Source organism: Ascaphus truei, chromosome 5, assembly GCF_040206685.1.
Source record: "Ascaphus truei isolate aAscTru1 chromosome 5, aAscTru1.hap1, whole genome shotgun sequence".
NCBI classification, from domain to species: domain Eukaryota; kingdom Metazoa; phylum Chordata; class Amphibia; order Anura; family Ascaphidae; genus Ascaphus; species Ascaphus truei.
Genome location: NC_134487.1, coordinates 1,410,555 through 1,432,161, shown reverse-complemented (window position 1 = coordinate 1,432,161; position 21,607 = coordinate 1,410,555). Strand labels below are relative to the sequence as shown.

The 21,607-nt window shown below is 50.0% G+C and overlaps 1 protein-coding gene across 1 annotated transcript in view; it reads right to left on the bottom strand.

Moving 5' to 3' along the window:
• LOC142494329 (uncharacterized) overlaps nucleotides 1–21,607 on the bottom strand; it is a 194,946-nt gene that overhangs the window by 10,980 nt on the left and 162,359 nt on the right. Inside the window, exon 11 of the mRNA XM_075598888.1 lies at nucleotides 6,131–6,202. Coding sequence (XP_075455003.1) covers nucleotides 6,131–6,202 — 72 coding nt within the window. The remainder of the gene's footprint in view (nucleotides 1–6,130; nucleotides 6,203–21,607) is intronic.

Sequence of the window (21,607 nt, the reverse complement as noted above, 5' to 3'; positions counted from 1 at the left end):
ATCAGTTTCGGTGCCAGGCAGCACCCAGAAGATGGGAACTTCCTATAATGGTACTCGCTCTGTCTCGTCTCTGACAGGACACAATACACTTACAGATTTTAATGAACCCGTCTCTTCCTCATCACAATCCCCCCACTGCACAGACCCCTCCAAATGTATCACAGGCATAATAGACATTATATCGCATTGTCCATTTGGAGCCACGGGACTCACTGGTGATAAGGACCTGGGGGTCAGGGGTCGCACCCTGGGACTGGGGACGGACAGGGGAAAAGGGACAGAAGGGGCAGATGACACAGGGACTGGGACCGCCGGTGACAAGGGGGCCTCATCAAAGTCTCGAGGGGACACATCCAGGGAGTTCGCCCCAGGAGAAGCAATAGTACAGTCCTGAGCCAAGTTCAATTTGCCCCTCCCTTTGGCCTTAATATAGCGGGCTTCAGCCAGCGCTTTAGCCTGAAGAGCGTCTCTGGCTTCCTTCCACTCCCTACAGCGCAGGCGGAAAGGATCGTTCATAACAGTAGCACTCACCGGAGCGGCCTGGATGTCACAGGAGCTCACCCGGCAGGGCGACTAGGCGACCTTTCCATCTCCCGGTGGTGGGGCAGCAACAGTAGAGTCGATGCAGTCATCAGGGGTGGTGCCGGCCGGCACTTCTCCCGGTAGTTGATCCCTCAGCATCATCTCGTCGTAGTGGCGCTCAGCAGCTCGCATGTAGGAGAGGGCACGAGCGCGGACCTCGCACATCTCTTGCTGACGTCGCAGGTACAGCTCCGCAGCTTTCTGGGCTTGATCCCAGCGAGGATCTGAACCAGGAACAATCAACTCACGGCCAGCGGTAGCAGCCAGGATGTCCCAAACATCATCGGGTACGTAGGAGGCATTGGCCAATACCCCTGGGGTGTCCGGAACAGCAGACTCTTCAACGGAGGGTACCTCCCTTTCAGAGCGGCTTACCGGAGCGGCACTAGAACGCACCTCACAGTATGGTGGTGGGGCGGTACCGCAAGGCTCGAACGGCAAACCACTGAGCGCCGCTGGCACGGGCGCAAAGGGGGACGGCTCCGCAGATGGAGGAGGGTCAGGCAATGGTTGGAAGGCATTCACCTAGGCGGTAGGACCCAGCAGAGAGCCTTCTTTTCGGCCACCATGCCTTACAGTGGGCAGATCCATGCTGGACCTGGACAACGGGTGAGTAGACACCACTTGTAGGTCAGGAAAGAACAGTTCGTACACCATGGCGATGTAATGATGCGCAGCGTCATCGGCCGATACTTGGGCCAGTTGGGATAACTTACGCACCAGTTGATATAAGGTACGCAGCTCCCCGGTGCTCATTGCAAGGTCCGGTTCTTCAGGGCCGTTGAATCTAGCCCTCAGATAAGGCACTCGGCAAGCGGAGCAGCTTCCCATAAGATGTAGCGAGCCGCCTGGGTAGTCACATAGCGGGCAGACCCCGAGGAGTTGGTTCTCAGGGGGGTCCCGGATAACAAGGACTCCTCCGGTCAGCTCGTAAATCTGCCCCTGGCTCTCCATCAGTATGGCAGGTAATTCACAGTAGAGACACAACTGCTGTCTCTGGAGTACACGTGCGCCTGGCTCCTCACTTCCTGTGTGCTCCTGCAGGGCACACCCAGCTCCTCCCCCTGGTGGCTAGTATAGTCCAATCCGGAACAAGCAAGGGGGAGGGGTTTCAGCAGTTCGCGCTTTTCTGCAAACTGTAAGTCCAGCAAAATCTTGCAAGTTGATGCAACTTTTCCAAAAGAGCACGCGGCCTCCCTGGTAGTGAAAGTCTGCCCTGCAGACAGACGCAAGGACCAAGGTCTCATCTGAGACCCTGTTTCAGGAGTTCCTGCTGAAAACAGTTCCAGGACTATCGGGACTAGGTCCCGCTCAGGCATTTCTGCTGAATCTCGGTCCAGGACGTCCAGAACAAGGTTCCGATCAGGGTGAGCCCTTGCAAGCAGGTGCCCTGCACCTAGGAAAGGCAGATCTCATGCCCCAGACCCCAGTAATTGTGTATATTCCTGTATTTTGTGTGTTCTAGTATTTCCAAGGTTTTATCCAAAGAAACCCCATTTATTTCACTGCCTTGATTTGCCTACTGACTGAACCCACAGTGATACACAGACACACACAGACAAAGATACAAAGACTGATACACAGGCACACACTGATACACAGACACAGAGACTGATACACAGGCACAGAGACTGATACACAGACACACACACTGATACACAGGCACAGGCACACAGACTGATACTGATACACAGACACAGAGACTGATACACAGACACACAGACTGATACACAGGCACAGAGACTGATACTGATACACAGACACAGAGACTGATACACAGACACACAGACTGATACACAGACACACAGACTGATACACAGGCACACAGACTGATACACAGACACACACTGATACACAGACACAGAGACTGATACACAGGCACAGAGACTGATACACAGACACACACACTGATACACAGGCACAGAGACTGATACTGATACACAGACACAGAGACTGATACACAGACTGATACACAGGCACAGAGACTGATACACAGACACACAGACTGATACACAGACACACAGACTGATACACAGGCACACAGACTGATACACAGACACACACTGATACACAGACACAGAGACTGATACTGACACACAGGCACAGAGACTGATACACAGACACACAGACTGATACACAGACACACAGACTGATACACAGGCACACAGACTGATACACAGACACACACTGATACACAGACACAGAGACTGATACTGACACACAGGCACAGAGACTGATACTGATACACAGACACACAGACTGATACACAGGCACACAGACTGATACACAGACACACACTGATACACAGACACAGAGACTGATACTGATACACAGACTGATACACAGACACACAGACTGATACACAGGCACACAGACTGATACACAGACACACACTGATACACAGACACAGAGACTGATACTGATACACAGACTGATACACAGACACACAGACTGATACACAGACACACAGACTGATACACAGACACACACTGATACACAGACACAGAGACAGATACTGATACACAGACACAGAGACTGATACTGATACACAGACTGATACACAGACACACACACTGATACACAGACACAGACTGATACTGACACACAGGCACAGAGACTGATACTGATACACAGACTGATACACAGACACACAGACTGATACACAGACACACAGTCTGATACACAGACACACAGTCTGATACACAGACACAGACTGATACACAGCCACAGACATACACAGACACACACACAGATACACAGACTGATACACAGACACAGACTGATACACAGACACACACTGATACACAGACACACACACTGATACACAGACACACAGACTGATACACAGACACACAGACTGATACACAGACACACACTGATACACAGACACAGAGACTGATACTGACACACAGGCACAGATACAGATACTGACACACAGGCACAGAGACAGATACTGACACACAGGCACAGAGACTGATACACAGGCACAGAGACTGATACAGACACACAGACTGATACACAGACACAGAGACTGATACTGATACACAGACACACACAGATACACAGACACACACAGATACACAGACACACACAGATACACAGACACACACAGATACACAGACACAGACTGATACACAGACACAGACTGATACACAGACACAGACTGATACACAGACACACATTGATACACAGACACACACAGACACACACTGATACACAGACACACACTGATACACAGACACACACTGATACACAGACACACACTGATACACAGACACACATACATACAGACTGATACACAGACACAGACTGATACACAGACACAGACTGATACACAGACTGATACACAGACACACACTGATACACAGACACACACTGATACACAGACACACAGACTGATACACAGACATACACAGATACACAGACACACACTGATACAGAGACACAGATACACAGGCACACAGACTGATACACAGACACAGACTGATACACAGACACACAGACTGATACACAGACACACAGACTGATACACAGACACACACTGATACACAGACACAGACACACAGACATACAGACTGATACACAGACACAGACTGATACACAGACACAGATACACAGACATACAGACTGATACACAGACACACACTGATACACAGAGACACACTGATACACAGACTGATACACAGACACAGACTGATACACAGACACAGACTGATACACAGACACAGACTGATACACAGACACACACTGATAAACAGACACACACTGATACACAGACACACAGACTGATACACAGACACACAGACTGATACACAGACACACAGACTGATACACAGACACACACTGATACTCAGACACACAGACTGATACACAGACACACACTGATACACAGACACACACTGATACACAGACACACACTGATACACAGACACACACTGATACTGACACACAGGCACAGAGACAGATACTGACACACAGGCACAGAGACAGATACTGACACACAGGCACAGAGACTGATACACAGGCACAGAGACTGATACAGACACACAGACTGATACACAGACACAGAGACTGATACTGATACACAGACACACACAGATACACAGACACACACAGATACACAGACACACACAGATACACAGACACACACAGATACACAGACACACACAGATACACAGACACAGACTGATACACAGACACACATTGATACACAGACACACACAGACACACACTGATACACAGACACACACTGATACACAGACACACACTGATACACAGACACACATACATACAGACTGATACACAGACACAGACTGATACACAGACACAGACTGATACACAGACTGATACACAGACACACACTGATACACAGACACACACTGATACACAGACACACAGACTGATACACAGACACAGACTGATACACAGACACACAGACTGATACACAGACACACAGACTGATACACAGACACACACTGATACACAGACACAGACACACAGACATACAGACTGATACACAGACACAGACTGATACACAGACACAGATACACAGACATACAGACTGATACACAGACACACACTGATACACAGACACACACTGATACACAGACTGATACACAGACACAGACTGATACACAGACACAGACTGATACACAGACACAGACTGATACACAGACACAGACTGATACACAGACACAGACTGATAAACAGACACACACTGATAAACAGACACACACTGATACACAGACACACAGACTGATACACAGACACACAGACTGATACACAGACACACACTGATACACAGACACACACTGATACACAGACACACACTGATACACAGACACACACTGATACACAGACACACAGACTGATACACAGACACACACAGATACACAGACACACACTGATACAGAGACACAGATACACAGGCACACAGACTGATACACAGACACACAGACTGATACACAGACACACAGACTGATACACAGACACACACTGATACACAGACACAGACACACACACATACAGACTGATACACAGACACAGACTGATACACAGACACAGATACACAGACATACAGACTGATACACAGACACACACTGATACACAGACACACACTGATACACAGACTGATACACAGACACAGACTGATACACAGACACAGGCTGATACACAGACACAGACTGATACACAGACACAGACTGATACACAGACACACACTGATAAACAGACACACACTGATACACAGACACACACTGATACACAGACACAGATACACAGACACATAGACATACAGACACAGACTGATACACAGACACACACTGATACACAGACACACACTGATACACAGACACACAGACTGACACACAGACACAGATACACAGACACACAGACTGACACACAGACACAGATACACAGACACACAGACTGATACACAGACACAGACACACACTGATACACAGACACACACTGATACACAGACACACATTGATACACAGACACACACTGATACACAGACACAGATACACACAGTCTGCAGATAACTCACCTCCCTCATAATCATAAAGCGCCACAGCGGAGATTCCTGAGGAGTCTGTGTGAGCGACAGGATGAGACGGAGCTGAAAGCAGAGAATACTGTCACACTCTCACCTAACGTTCCCTAACACCATCCTGTCCCTAAAGCTCCATCTATCCCCAGCCAGAGAGCACTGTCACACTCTCACCTAACGTTCCCTAACAGCATCCTGTCCCTAAAGCTCCATCTATCCCCAGCCAGAGAATACTGTCACACTCTCACCTAACGTTCCCTAACACCATCCTGTCCCTAAAGCTCCATCTATCCCCAGCCAGAGAGCACTGTCACACTCTCACCTAACGTTCCCTAACACCATCCTGTCCCTAAAGCTCCATCTATCCCCAGCCAGAGAATACTGTCACACTCTCACCTAACGTTCCCTAACACCATCCTGTCCATAAAGCTCCATCTATCCCCAGCCAGAGAACACTGTCACACTCTCACCTAACGTTCCCTAACACCATCCTGTCCCTAAAGCTCCATCTATCCCCAGCCAGAGAATACTGTCACACTCTCACCTAACGTTCCCTAACACCATCCTGTCCATAAAGCTCCATCTATCCCCAGCCAGAGAATACTGTCACACTCTCACCTAACGTTCCCTAACACCATCCTGTCCATAAAGCTCCATCTATCCCCAGCCAGAGAGCACTGTCACACTCTCACCTAACGTTCCCTAACACCAACCTGTCCCTAAAGCTCCATCTATCCCCAGCCAGAGAATACTGTCACACTCTCACCTAACGTTCCCTAACACCATCCTGTCCCTAAAGCTCCATCTATCCCCAGCCAGAGAGCACTGTCACACTCTCACCTAACGTTCCCTAACACCATCCTGTCCATAAAGCTCCATCTATCCCCAGCCAGAGAGCACTGTCACACTCTCACCTAACGTTCCCTAACACCATCCTGTCCATAAAGCTCCATCTATCCCCAGCCAGAGAGCACTGTCACACTCTCACCTAACGTTCCCTAACACCAACCTGTCCCTAAAGCTCCATCTATCCCCAGCCAGAGAATACTGTCACACTCTCACCTAACGTTCCCTAACAGCATCCTGTCCCTAAAGCTCCATCTATCCCCAGCCAGAGAATACTGTCACACTCTCACCTAACGTTCCCTAACACCATCCTGTCCCTAAAGCTCCATCTATCCCCAGCCAGAGAATACTGTCACACTCTCACCTAACGTTCCCTAACACCATCCTGTCCCTAAAGCTCCATCTATCCCCAGCCAGAGAATACTGTCACACTCTCACCTAACGTTCCCTAACACCATCCTGTCCCTAAAGCTCCATCTATCCCCAGCCAGAGAATACTGTCACACTCTCACCTAACGTTCCCTAACACCATCCTGTCCCTAAAGCTCCATCTATCCCCAGCCAGAGAATACTGTCACACTCTCACCTAACGTTCCCTAACAGCATCCTGTCCCTAAAGCTCCATCTATCCCCAGCCAGAGAACACTGTCACACTCTCACCTAACGTTCCCTAACACCATCCTGTCCCTAAAGCTCCATCTATCCCCAGCCAGAGAACACTGTCACACTCTCACCTAACGTTCCCTAACACCAACCTGTCCATAAAGCTCCATCTATCCCCAGCCAGAGAGCACTGTCACACTCTCACCTAACGTTCCCTAACAGCAACCTGTCCCTAAAGCTCCATCTATCCCCAGCCAGAGAACACTGTCACACTCTCACCTAACGTTCCCTAACACCATCCTGTCCCTAAAGCTCCATCTATCCCCAGCCAGAGAGCACTGTCACACTCTCACCTAACGTTCCCTAACAGCAACCTGTCCATAAAGCTCCATCTATCCCCAGCCAGAGAACACTGTCACACTCTCACCTAACGTTCCCTAACACCATCCTGTCCCTAAAGCTCCATCTATCCCCAGCCAGAGAATACTGTCACACTCTCACCTAACGTTCCCTAACACCATCCTGTCCCTAAAGCTCCATCTATCCCCAGCCAGAGAATACTGTCACACTCTCACCTAACGTTCCCTAACACCAACCTGTCCATAAAGCTCCATCTATCCCCAGCCAGAGAATACTGTCACACTCTCACCTAACGTTCCCTAACACCAACCTGTCCCTAAAGCTCCATCTATCCCCAGCCAGAGAATACTGTCACACTCTCACCTAACGTTCCCTAACAGCAACCTGTCCCTAAAGCTCCATCTATCCCCAGCCAGAGAATACTGTCACACTCTCACCTAACGTTCCCTAACAGCAACCTGTCCATAAAGCTCCATCTATCCCCAGCCAGAGAATACTGTCACACTCTCACCTAACGTTCCCTAACAGCAACCTGTCCATAAAGCTCCATCTATCCCCAGCCAGAGAATACTGTCACACTCTCACCTAACGTTCCCTAACACCATCCTGTCCCTAAAGCTCCATCTATCCCCAGCCAGAGAATACTGTCACACTCTCACCTAACGTTCCCTAACAGCAACCTGTCCCTAAAGCTCCATCTATCCCCAGCCAGAGAATACTGTCACACTCTCACCTAACGTTCCCTAACACCATCCTGTCCATAAAGCTCCATCTATCCCCAGCCAGAGAATACTGTCACACTCTCACCTAACGTTCCCTAACACCAACCTGTCCATAAAGCTCCATCTATCCCCAGCCAGAGAATACTGTCACACTCTCACCTAACGTTCCCTAACACCATCCTGTCCCTAAAGCTCCATCTATCCCCAGCCAGAGAATACTGTCACACTCTCACCTAACGTTCCCTAACACCAACCTGTCCCTAAAGCTCCATCTATCCCCAGCCAGAGAATACTGTCACACTCTCACCTAACGTTCCCTAACACCATCCTGTCCCTAAAGCTCCATCTATCCCCAGCCAGAGAATACTGTCACACTCTCACCTAACGTTCCCTAACACCAACCTGTCCCTAAAGCTCCATCTATCCCCAGCCAGAGAATACTGTCACACTCTCACCTAACGTTCCCTAACAGCAACCTGTCCCTAAAGCTCCATCTATCCCCAGCCAGAGAGCACTGTCACACTCTCACCTAACGTTCCCTAACACCAACCTGTCCCTAAAGCTCCATCTATCCCCAGCCAGAGAATACTGTCACACTCTCACCTAACGTTCCCTAACAGCATCCTGTCCATAAAGCTCCATCTATCCCCAGCCAGAGAGCACTGTCACACTCTCACCTAACGTTTCCTAACACCAACCTGTCCCTAAAGCTCCATCTATCCCCAGCCAGAGAATACTGTCACACTCTCACCTAACGTTCCCTAACAGCATCCTGTCCCTAAAGCTCCATCTATCCCCAGCCAGAGAATACTGTCACACTCTCACCTAACGTTCCCTAACACCATCCTGTCCATAAAGCTCCATCTATCCCCAGCCAGAGAATACTGTCACACTCTCACCTAACGTTCCCTAACAGCAACCTGTCCCTAAAGCTCCATCTATCCCCAGCCAGAGAATACTGTCACACTCTCACCTAACGTTCCCTAACACCATCCTGTCCCTAAAGCTCCATCTATCCCCAGCCAGAGAACACTGTCACACTCTCACCTAACGTTCCCTAACACCAACCTGTCCCTAAAGCTTCATCTATCCCCAGCCAGAGAGCACTGTCACACTCTCACCTAACGTTCCCTAACACCATCCTGTCCATAAAGCTCCATCTATCCCCAGCCAGAGAATACTGTCACACTCTCACCTAACGTTCCCTAACAGCATCCTGTCCCTAAAGCTCCATCTATCCCCAGCCAGAGAATACTGTCACACTCTCACCTAACGTTCCCTAACACCATCCTGTCCATAAAGCTCCATCTATCCCCAGCCAGAGAATACTGTCACACTCTCACCTAACGTTCCCTAACAACAACCGGTCCCTAAAGCTCCATCTATCCCCAGCCAGAGAATACTGTCACACTCTCACCTAACGTTCCCTAACAGCAACCTGTCCCTAAAGCTCCATCTATCCCCAGCCAGAGAACACTGTCACACTCTCACCTAACGTTCCCTAACACCAACCTGTCCCTAAAGCTTCATCTATCCCCAGCCAGAGAACACTGTCACACTCTCACCTAACGTTCCCTAACACCAACCTGTCCCTAAAGCTCCATCTATCCCCAGCCAGAGAATACTGTCACACTCTCACCTAACGTTCCCTAACACCATCCTGTCCCTAAAGCTCCATCTATCCCCAGCCAGAGAATACTGTCACACTCTCACCTAACGTTCCCTAACACCAACCTGTCCCTAAAGCTCCATCTATCCCCAGCCAGAGAGCACTGTCACACTCTCACCTAACGTTCCCTAACACCATCCTGTCCCTAAAGCTCCATCTATCCCCAGCCAGAGAACACTGTCACACTCTCACCTAACGTTCCCTAACGGCAACCTGTCCCTAAAGCTCCATCTATCCCCAGCCAGAGAATACTGTCACACTCTCACCTAACGTTCCCTAACACCATCCTGTCCCTAAAGCTCCATCTATCCCCAGCCAGAGAACACTGTCACACTCTCACCTAACGTTCCCTAACACCATCCTGTCCCTAAAGCTCCATCTATCCCCAGCCAGAGAACACTGTCACACTCTCACCTAACGTTCCCTAACACCATCCTGTCCCTAAAGCTCCATCTATCCCCAGCCAGAGAATACTGTCACACTCTCACCTAACGTTCCCTAACAGCAACCTGTCCCTAAAGCTCCATCTATCCCCAGCCAGAGAATACTGTCACACTCTCACCTAACGTTCCCTAACACCAACCTGTCCATAAAGCTCCATCTATCCCAAGCCAGAGAACACTGTCACACTCTCACCTAACGTTCCCTAACACCATCCTGTCCCTAAAGCTCCATCTATCCCCAGCCAGAGAACACTGTCACACTCTCACCTAACGTTCCCTAACACCATCCTGTCCCTAAAGCTCCATCTATCCCCAGCCAGAGAATACTGTCACACTCTCACCTAACGTTCCCTAACACCATCCTGTCCCTAAAGCTCCATCTATCCCCAGCCAGAGAGCACTGTCACACTCTCACCTAACGTTCCCTAACACCATCCTGTCCCTAAAGCTCCATCTATCCCCAGCCAGAGAATACTGTCACACTCTCACCTAACGTTCCCTAACAGCAACCTGTCCCTAAAGCTCCATCTATCCCCAGCCAGAGAATACTGTCACACTCTCACCTAACGTTCCCTAACACCATCCTGTCCCTAAAGCTCCATCTATCCCCAGCCAGAGAGCACTGTCACACTCTCACCTAACGTTCCCTAACACCATCCTGTCCCTAAAGCTCCATCTATCCCCAGCCAGAGAATACTGTCACACTCTCACCTAACGTTCCCTAACACCATCCTGTCCCTAAAGCTCCATCTATCCCCAGCCAGAGAATACTGTCACACTCTCACCTAACGTTCCCTAACAGCAACCTGTCCCTAAAGCTCCATCTATCCCCAGCCAGAGAATACTGTCACACTCTCACCTAACGTTCCCTAACACCATCCTGTCCCTAAAGCTCCATCTATCCCCAGCCAGAGAATACTGTCACACTCTCACCTAACGTTCCCTAACACCATCCTGTCCCTAAAGCTCCATCTATCCCCAGCCAGAGAATACTGTCACACTCTCACCTAACGTTCCCTAACACCATCCTGTCCCTAAAGCTCCATCTATCCCCAGCCAGAGAGCACTGTCACACTCTCACCTAACGTTCCCTAACAGCATCCTGTCCCTAAAGCTCCATCTATCCCCAGCCAGAGAATACTGTCACACTCTCACCTAACGTTCCCTAACACCATCCTGTCCCTAAAGCTCCATCTATCCCCAGCCAGAGAGCACTGTCACACTCTCACCTAACGTTCCCTAACAGCATCCTGTCCCTAAGGCTCCATCTATCCCCAGCCAGAGAATACTGTCACACTCTCACCTAACGTTCCCTAACAGCAACCTGTCCCTAAAGCTCCATCTATCCCCAGCCAGAGAATACTGTCACACTCTCACCTAACGTTCCCTAACACCATCCTGTCCATAAAGCTCCATCTATCCCCAGCCAGAGAATACTGTCACACTCTCACCTAACGTTCCCTAACACCATCCTGTCCCTAAAGCTCCATCTATCCCCAGCCAGAGAGCACTGTCACACTCTCACCTAACGTTCCCTAACACCATCCTGTCCCTAAAGCTCCATCTATCCCCAGCCAGAGAGCACTGTCACACTCTCACCTAACGTTCCCTAACACCATCCTGTCCCTAAAGCTCCATCTATCCCCAGCCAGAGAGCACTGTCACACTCTCACCTAACGTTCCCTAACACCATCCTGTCCATAAAGCTCCATCTATCCCCAGCCAGAGAATACTGTCACACTCTCACCTAACGTTCCCTAACACCATCCTGTCCATAAAGCTCCATCTATCCCCAGCCAGAGAGCACTGTCACACTCTCACCAAACGTTCCCTAACACCAACCTGTCCCTAAATCTCCATCTATCCCCAGCCAGAGAGCACTGTCACACTCTCACCTAACGTTCCCTAACACCAACCTGTCCCTAAAGCTCCATCTATCCCCAGCCAGAGAATACTGTCACACTCTCACCTAACGTTCCCTAACACCATCCTGTCCCTAAAGCTCCATCTATCCCCAGCCAGAGAATACTGTCACACTCTCACCTAACGTTCCCTAACAGCAACCTGTCCCTAAAGCTCCATCTATCCCCAGCCAGAGAGCACTGTCACACTCTCACCTAACGTTCCCTAACACCATCCTGTCCATAAAGCTCCATCTATCCCCAGCCAGAGAGCACTGTCACACTCTCACCTAACGTTCCCTAACACCATCCTGTCCCTAAAGCTCCATCTATCCCCAGCCAGAGAGCACTGTCACACTCTCACCTAACGTTCCCTAACACCATCCTGTCCCTAAAGCTCCATCTATCCCCAGCCAGAGAATACTGTCACACTCTCACCTAACGTTCCCTAACACCATCCTGTCCATAAAGCTCCATCTATCCCCAGCCAGAGAATACTGTCACACTCTCACCTAACGTTCCCTAACACCATCCTGTCCCTAAAGCTCCATCTATCCCCAGCCAGAGAACACTGTCACACTCTCACCTAACGTTCCCTAACGGCAACCTGTCCCTAAAGCTCCATCTATCCCCAGCCAGAGAACACTGTCACACTCTCACCTAACGTTCCCTAACACCATCCTGTCCCTAAAGCTCCATCTATCCCCAGCCAGAGAGCAGTCACACTCTCACCTAACGTTCCCTAACACCATCCTGTCCCTAAAGCTCCATCTATCCCCAGCCAGAGAGCACTGTCACACTCTCACCTAACGTTCCCTAACACCATCCTGTCCCTAAAGCTCCATCTATCCCCAGCCAGAGAGCACTGTCCCACTCTCACCTAACGTTCCCTAACAGCAACCGGTCCCTAAAGCTCCATCTATCCCCAGCCAGAGAATACTGTCACACTCTCACCTAACGTTCCCTAACACCAACCTGTCCCTAAAGCTCCATCTATCCCCAGCCAGAGAATACTGTCACACTCTCACCTAACGTTCCCTAACACCATCCTGTCCATAAAGCTCCATCTATCCCCAGCCAGAGAGCACTGTCACACTCTCACCAAACGTTCCCTAACACCAACCTGTCCCTAAATCTCCATCTATCCCCAGCCAGAGAGCACTGTCACACTCTCACCTAACGTTCCCTAACACCAACCTGTCCCTAAAGCTCCATCTATCCCCAGCCAGAGAATACTGTCACACTCTCACCTAACGTTCCCTAACACCATCCTGTCCCTAAAGCTCCATCTATCCCCAGCCAGAGAATACTGTCACACTCTCACCTAACGTTCCCTAACAGCAACCTGTCCCTAAAGCTCCATCTATCCCCAGCCAGAGAGCACTGTCACACTCTCACCTAACGTTCCCTAACACCATCCTGTCCCTAAAGCTCCATCTATCCCCAGCCAGAGAGCACTGTCACACTCTCACCTAACGTTCCCTAACACCATCCTGTCCCTAAAGCTCCATCTATCCCCAGCCAGAGAATACTGTCACACTCTCACCTAACGTTCCCTAACACCATCCTGTCCATAAAGCTCCATCTATCCCCAGCCAGAGAATACTGTCACACTCTCACCTAACGTTCCCTAACACCATCCTGTCCCTAAAGCTCCATCTATCCCCAGCCAGAGAATACTGTCACACTCTCACCTAACGTTCCCTAACACCATCCTGTCCCTAAAGCTCCATCTATCCCTAGCCAGAGAATACTGTCACATTCTCACCTAACGTTCCCTAACACCATCCTGTCCATAAAGCTCCATCTATCCCCAGCCAGAGAATACTGTCACACTCTCACCTAACGTTCCCTAACACCATCCTGTCCCTAAAGCTCCATCTATCCCTAGCCAGAGAATACTGTCACATTCTCACCTAACGTTCCCTAACACCATCCTGTCCATAAAGCTCCATCTATCCCCAGCCAGAGAATACTGTCACACTCTCACCTAACGTTCCCTAACGGCAACCTGTCCCTAAAGCTCCATCTATCCCCAGCCAGAGAACACTGTCACACTCTCACCTAACGTTCCCTAACAGCAACCTGTCCCTAAAGCTCCATCTATCCCCAGCCAGAGAATACTGTCACACTCTCACCTAACGTTCCCTAACAGCATCCTGTCCCTAAAGCTCCATCTATCCCCAGCCAGAGAACACTGTCACACTCTCACCTAACGTTCCCTAACACCATCCTGTCCCTAAAGCTCCATCTATCCCCAGCCAGAGAGCACTGTCACACTCTCACCTAACGTTCCCTAACACCATCCTGTCCCTAAAGCTCCATCTATCCCCAGCCAGAGAACACTGTCACACTCTCACCTAACGTTCCCTAACACCATCCTGTCCCTAAAGCTCCATCTATCCCCAGCCAGAGAATACTGTCACACTCTCACCTAACGTTCCCTAACAGCATCCTGTCCCTAAATCTCCAACTATCCCCAGCCAGAGAACACTGTCACACTCTCACCTAACGTTCCCTAACACCATCCTGTCCCTAAAGCTCCATCTATCCCCAGCCAGAGAATACTGTCACACTCTCACCTAACGTTCCCTAACACCATCCTGTCCCTAAAGCTCCATCTATCCCCAGCCAGAGAATACTGTCACACTCTCACCTAACGTTCCCTAACACCAACCTGTCCATAAAGCTCCATCTATCCCCAGCCAGAGAATACTGTCACACTCTCACCTAACGTTCCCTAACACCAACCTGTCCCTAAAGCTCCATCTATCCCCAGCCAGAGAATACTGTCACACTCTCACCTAACGTTCCCTAACAGCAACCTGTCCCTAAAGCTCCATCTATCCCCAGCCAGAGAATACTGTCACACTCTCACCTAACGTTCCCTAACAGCAACCTGTCCATAAAGCTCCATCTATCCCCAGCCAGAGAATACTGTCACACTCTCACCTAACGTTCCCTAACAGCAACCTGTCCATAAAGCTCCATCTATCCCCAGCCAGAGAATACTGTCACACTCTCACCTAACGTTCCCTAACACCATCCTGTCCCTAAAGCTCCATCTATCCCCAGCCAGAGAATACTGTCACACTCTCACCTAACGTTCCCTAACAGCAACCTGTCCCTAAAGCTCCATCTATCCCCAGCCAGAGAATACTGTCACACTCTCACCTAACGTTCCCTAACACCATCCTGTCCATAAAGCTCCATCTATCCCCAGCCAGAGAATACTGTCACACTCTCACCTAACGTTCCCTAACACCAACCTGTCCATAAAGCTCCATCTATCCCCAGCCAGAGAATACTGTCACACTCTCACCTAACGTTCCCTAACACCATCCTGTCCCTAAAGCTCCATCTATCCCCAGCCAGAGAATACTGTCACACTCTCACCTAACGTTCCCTAACACCAACCTGTCCCTAAAGCTCCATCTATCCCCAGCCAGAGAATACTGTCACACTCTCACCTAACGTTCCCTAACACCATCCTGTCCCTAAAGCTCCATCTATCCCCAGCCAGAGAATACTGTCACACTCTCACCTAACGTTCCCTAACAGCAACCTGTCCCTAAAGCTCCATCTATCCCCAGCCAGAGAGCACTGTCACACTCTCACCTAACGTTCCCTAACACCAACCTGTCCCTAAAGCTCCATCTATCCCCAGCCAGAGAATACTGTCACACTCTCACCTAACGTTCCCTAACAGCATCCTGTCCATAAAGCTCCATCTATCCCCAGCCAGAGAGCACTGTCACACTCTCACCTAACGTTCCCTAACACCAACCTGTCCCTAAAGCTCCATCTATCCCCAGCCAGAGAATACTGTCACACTCTCACCTAACGTTCCCTAACAGCATCCTGTCCCTAAAGCTCCATCTATCCCCAGCCAGAGAATACTGTCACACTCTCACCTAACGTTCCCTAACACCATCCTGTCCATAAAGCTCCATCTATCCCCAGCCAGAGAATACTGTCACACTCTCACCTAACGTTCCCTAACAGCAACCTGTCCCTAAAGCTCCATCTATCCCCAGCCAGAGAATACTGTCACACTCTCACCTAACGTTCCCTAACACCATCCTGTCCCTAAAGCTCCATCTATCCCCAGCCAGAGAACACTGTCACACTCTCACCTAACGTTCCCTAACACCAACCTGTCCCTAAAGCTTCATCTATCCCCAGCCAGAGAGCACTGTCACACTCTCACCTAACGTTCCCTAACACCATCCTGTCCATAAAGCTCCATCTATCCCCAGCCAGAGAATACTGTCACACTCTCACCTAACGTTCCCTAACAGCATCCTGTCCCTAAAGCTCCATCTATCCCCAGCCAGAGAATACTGTCACACTCTCACCTAACGTTCCCTAACACCATCCTGTCCCTAAAGCTCCATCTATCCCCAGCCAGAGAACACTGTCACACTCTCACCTAACGTTCCCTAACACCAACCTGTCCCTAAAGCTTCATCTATCCCCAGCCAGAGAGCACTGTCACACTCTCACCTAACGTTCCCTAACACCATCCTGTCCATAAAGCTCCATCTATCCCCAGCCAGAGAATACTGTCACACTCTCACCTAACGTTCCCTAACAGCATCCTGTCCCTAAAGCTCCATCTATCCCCAGCCAGAGAATACTGTCACACTCTCACCTAACGTTCCCTAACACCATCCTGTCCATAAAGCTCCATCTATCCCCAGCCAGAGAATACTGTCACACTCTCACCTAACGTTCCCTAACAACAACCGGTCCCTAAAGCTCCATCTATCCCCAGCCAGAGAATACTGTCACACTCTCACCTAACGTTCCCTAACAGCAACCTGTCCCTAAAGCTCCATCTATCCCCAGCCAGAGAACACTGTCACACTCTCACCTAACGTTCCCTAACACCAACCTGTCCCTAAAGCTTCATCTATCCCCAGCCAGAGAACACTGTCACACTCTCACCTAACGTTCCCTAACACCAACCTGTCCCTAAAGCTCCATCTATCCCCAGCCAGAGAATACTGTCACACTCTCACCTAACGTTCCCTAACACCATCCTGTCCCTAAAGCTCCATCTATCCCCAGCCAGAGAATACTGTCACACTCTCACCTAACGTTCCCTAACAGCATCCTGTCCCTAAAGCTCCATCTATCCCCAGCCAGAGAACACTGTCACACTCTCACCTAACGTTCCCTAACGGCAACCTGTCCCTAAAGCTCCATCTATCCCCAGCCAGAGAATACTGTCACACTCTCACCTAACGTTCCCTAACACCATCCTGTCCCTAAAGCTCCATCTATCCCCAGCCAGAGAACACTGTCACACTCTCACCTAACGTTCCCTAACACCATCCTGTCCCTAAAGCTCCATCTATCCCCAGCCAGAGAACACTGTCACACTCTCACCTAACGTTCCCTAACACCATCCTGTCCCTAAAGCTCCATCTATCCCCAGCCAGAGAATACTGTCACACTCTCACCTAACGTTCCCTAACAGCAACCTGTCCCTAAAGCTCCATCTATCCCCAGCCAGAGAATACTGTCACACTCTCACCTAACGTTCCCTAACACCAACCTGTCCATAAAGCTCCATCTATCCCAAGCCAGAGAACACTGTCACACTCTCACCTAACGTTCCCTAACACCATCCTGTCCCTAAAGCTCCATCTATCCCCAGCCAGAGAACACTGTCACACTCTCACCTAACGTTCCCTAACACCATCCTGTCCCTAAAGCTCCATCTATCCCCAGCCAGAGAATACTGTCACACTCTCACCTAACGTTCCCTAACACCATCCTGTCCCTAAAGCTCCATCTATCCCCAGCCAGAGAGCACTGTCACACTCTCACCTAACGTTCCCTAACACCATCCTGTCCCTAAAGCTCCATCTATCCCCAGCCAGAGAATACTGTCACACTCTCACCTAACGTTCCCTAACAGCAACCTGTCCCTAAAGCTCCATCTATCCCCAGCCAGAGAATACTGTCACACTCTCACCTAACGTTCCCTAACACCATCCTGTCCCTAAAGCTCCATCTATCCCCAGCCAGAGAATACTGTCACACTCTCACCTAACGTTCCCTAACACCATCCTGTCCCTAAAGCTCCATCTATCCCCAGCCAGAGAATACTGTCACACTCTCACCTAACGTTCCCTAACACCATCCTGTCCCTAAAGCTCCATCTATCCCCAGCCAGAGAATACTGTCACACTCTCACCTAACGTTCCCTAACAGCAACCTGTCCCTAAAGCTCCATCTATCCCCAGCCAGAGAACACTGTCACACTCTCACCTAACGTTCCCTAACACCATCCTGTCCCTAAAGCTCCATCTATCCCCAGCCAGAGAATACTGTCACACTCTCACCTAACGTTCCCTAACAGCAACCTGTCCCTAAAGCTCCATCTATCCCCAGCCAGAGAATACTGTCACACTCTCACCTAACGTTCCCTAACAGCAACCTGTCCCTAAAGCTCCATCTATCCCCAGCCAGAGAATACTGTCACACTCTCACCTAACGTTCCCTAACACCATCCTGTCCCTAAAGCTCCATCTATCCCCAGCCAGAGAATACTGTCACACTCTCACCTAACGTTCCCTAACACCATCCTGTCCATAAAGCTCCATATATCCCCAGCCAGAGAGCACTGTCACACTCTCACCTAACGTTCCCTAACAGCATCCTGTCCCTAAAGCTCCATCTATCCCCAGCAGAGAATACTGTCACACTCTCACCTAACGTTCCCTAACACCATCCTGTCCCTAAAGCTCCATCTATCCCCAGCCAGAGAGCACTGTCACACTCTCACCTAACGTTCCCTAACAGCATCCTGTCCCTAAGGCTCCATCTATCCCCAGCCAGAGAATACTGTCACACTCTCACCTAACGTTCCCTAACAGCAACCTGTCCCTAAAGCTCCATCTATCCCCAGCCAGAGAGCACTGTCACACTCTCACCTAACGTTCCCTAACACCATCCTGTCCCTAAAGCTCCATCTATCCCCAGCCAGAGAATACTGTCACACGCTCACCTAACGTTCCCTAACAGTATCCTGTCCCTAAAGCTCCATCTATCCCCAGCCAGAGAATACTGTCACACTCTCACCTAACGTTCCCTAACAGCAACCTGTCCCTAAAGCTCCATCTATCCCCAGCCAGAGAATACTGTCACACTCTCACCTAACGTTCCCTAACACCATCCTGTCCATAAAGCTCCATCTATCCCCAGCCAGAGAATACTGTCACACTCTCACCTAACGTTCCCTAACACCAACCTGTCCATAAAGCTCCATCTATCCCCAGCCAGAGAGCACTGTCACACTCTCACCTAACGTTCCCTAACACCATCCTGTCCCTAAAGCTCCATCTATCCCCAGCCAGAGAGCACTGTCACACTCTCACCTAACGTTCCCTAACACCATCCTGTCCCTAAAGCTCCATCTATCCCCAGCCAGAGAGCACTGTCCCACTCTCACCTAACGTTCCCTAACAGCAACCGGTCCCTAAAGCTCCATCTATCCCCAGCCAGAGAATACTGTCACACTCTCACCTAACGTTCCCTAACACCAACCTGTCCCTAAAGCTCCATCTATCCCCAGCCAGAGAATACTGTCACACTCTCACCTAACGTTCCCTAACACCATCCTGTCCATAAAGCTCCATCTATCCCCAGCCAGAGAGCACTGTCACACTCTCACCAAACGTTCCCTAACACCAACCTGTCCCTAAATCTCCATCTATCCCCAGCCAGAGAGCACTGTCACACTCTCACCTAACGTTCCCTAACACCAACCTGTCCCTAAAGCTCCATCTATCCCCAGCCAGAGAATACTGTCACACTCTCACCTAACGTTCCCTAACACCATCCTGTCCCTAAAGCTCCATCTATCCCCAGCCAGAGAATACTGTCACACTCTCACCTAACGTTCCCTAACAGCAACCTGTCCCTAAAGCTCCATCTATCCCCAGCCAGAGAGCACTGTCACACTCTCACCTAACGTTCCCTAACACCATCCTGTCCATAAAGCTCCATCTATCCCCAGCCAGAGAGCACTGTCACACTCTCACCTAACGTTCCCTAACACCATCCTGTCCCTAAAGCTCCATCTATCCCCAGCCAGAGAGCACTGTCACACTCTCACCTAACGTTCCCTAACACCATCCTGTCCATAAAGCTCCATCTATCCCCAGCCAGAGAATACTGTCACACTCTCACCTAACGTTCCCTAACACCATCCTGGCCCTAAAGCTCCATCTATCCCCAGCCAGAGAACACTGTCACACTCTCACCTAACGTTCCCTAACGGCAACCTGTCCCTAAAGCTCCATCTATCCCCAGCCAGAGAGCACTGTCACACTCTCACCTAACGTTCCCTAACACCATCCTGTCCCTAAAGCTCCATCTATCCCCAGCCAGAGAGCACTGTCACACTCTCACCTAACGTTCCCTAACACCATCCTGTCCCTAAAGCTCCATCTATCCCCAGCCAGAGAGCACTGTCACACTCTCACCTAACGTTCCCTAACACCATCCTGTCCATAAAGCTCCATCTATCCCCAGCCAGAGAATACTGTCACACTCTCACCTAACGTTCCCTAACACCATCCTGTCCCTAAAGCTCCATCTATCCCCAACCAGAGAATACTGTCACACTCTCACCTAACGTTCCCTAACACCATCCTGTCCCTAAAGCTCCATCTATCCCCAGCCAGAGAGCACTGTCACACTCTCACCTAACGTTCCCTAACACCAACCTGTCCATAAAGCTCCATCTATCCCCAGCCAGAGAATACTGTCACACTCTCACCTAACGTTCCCTAATAGCATCCTAACCCTAAAGCTCCATCTATCCCCAGCCAGAGAACACTGTCACACTCTCACCTAACGTTCCCTAACACCATCCTGTCCATAAAGCTCCATCTATCCCCAGCCAGAGAACA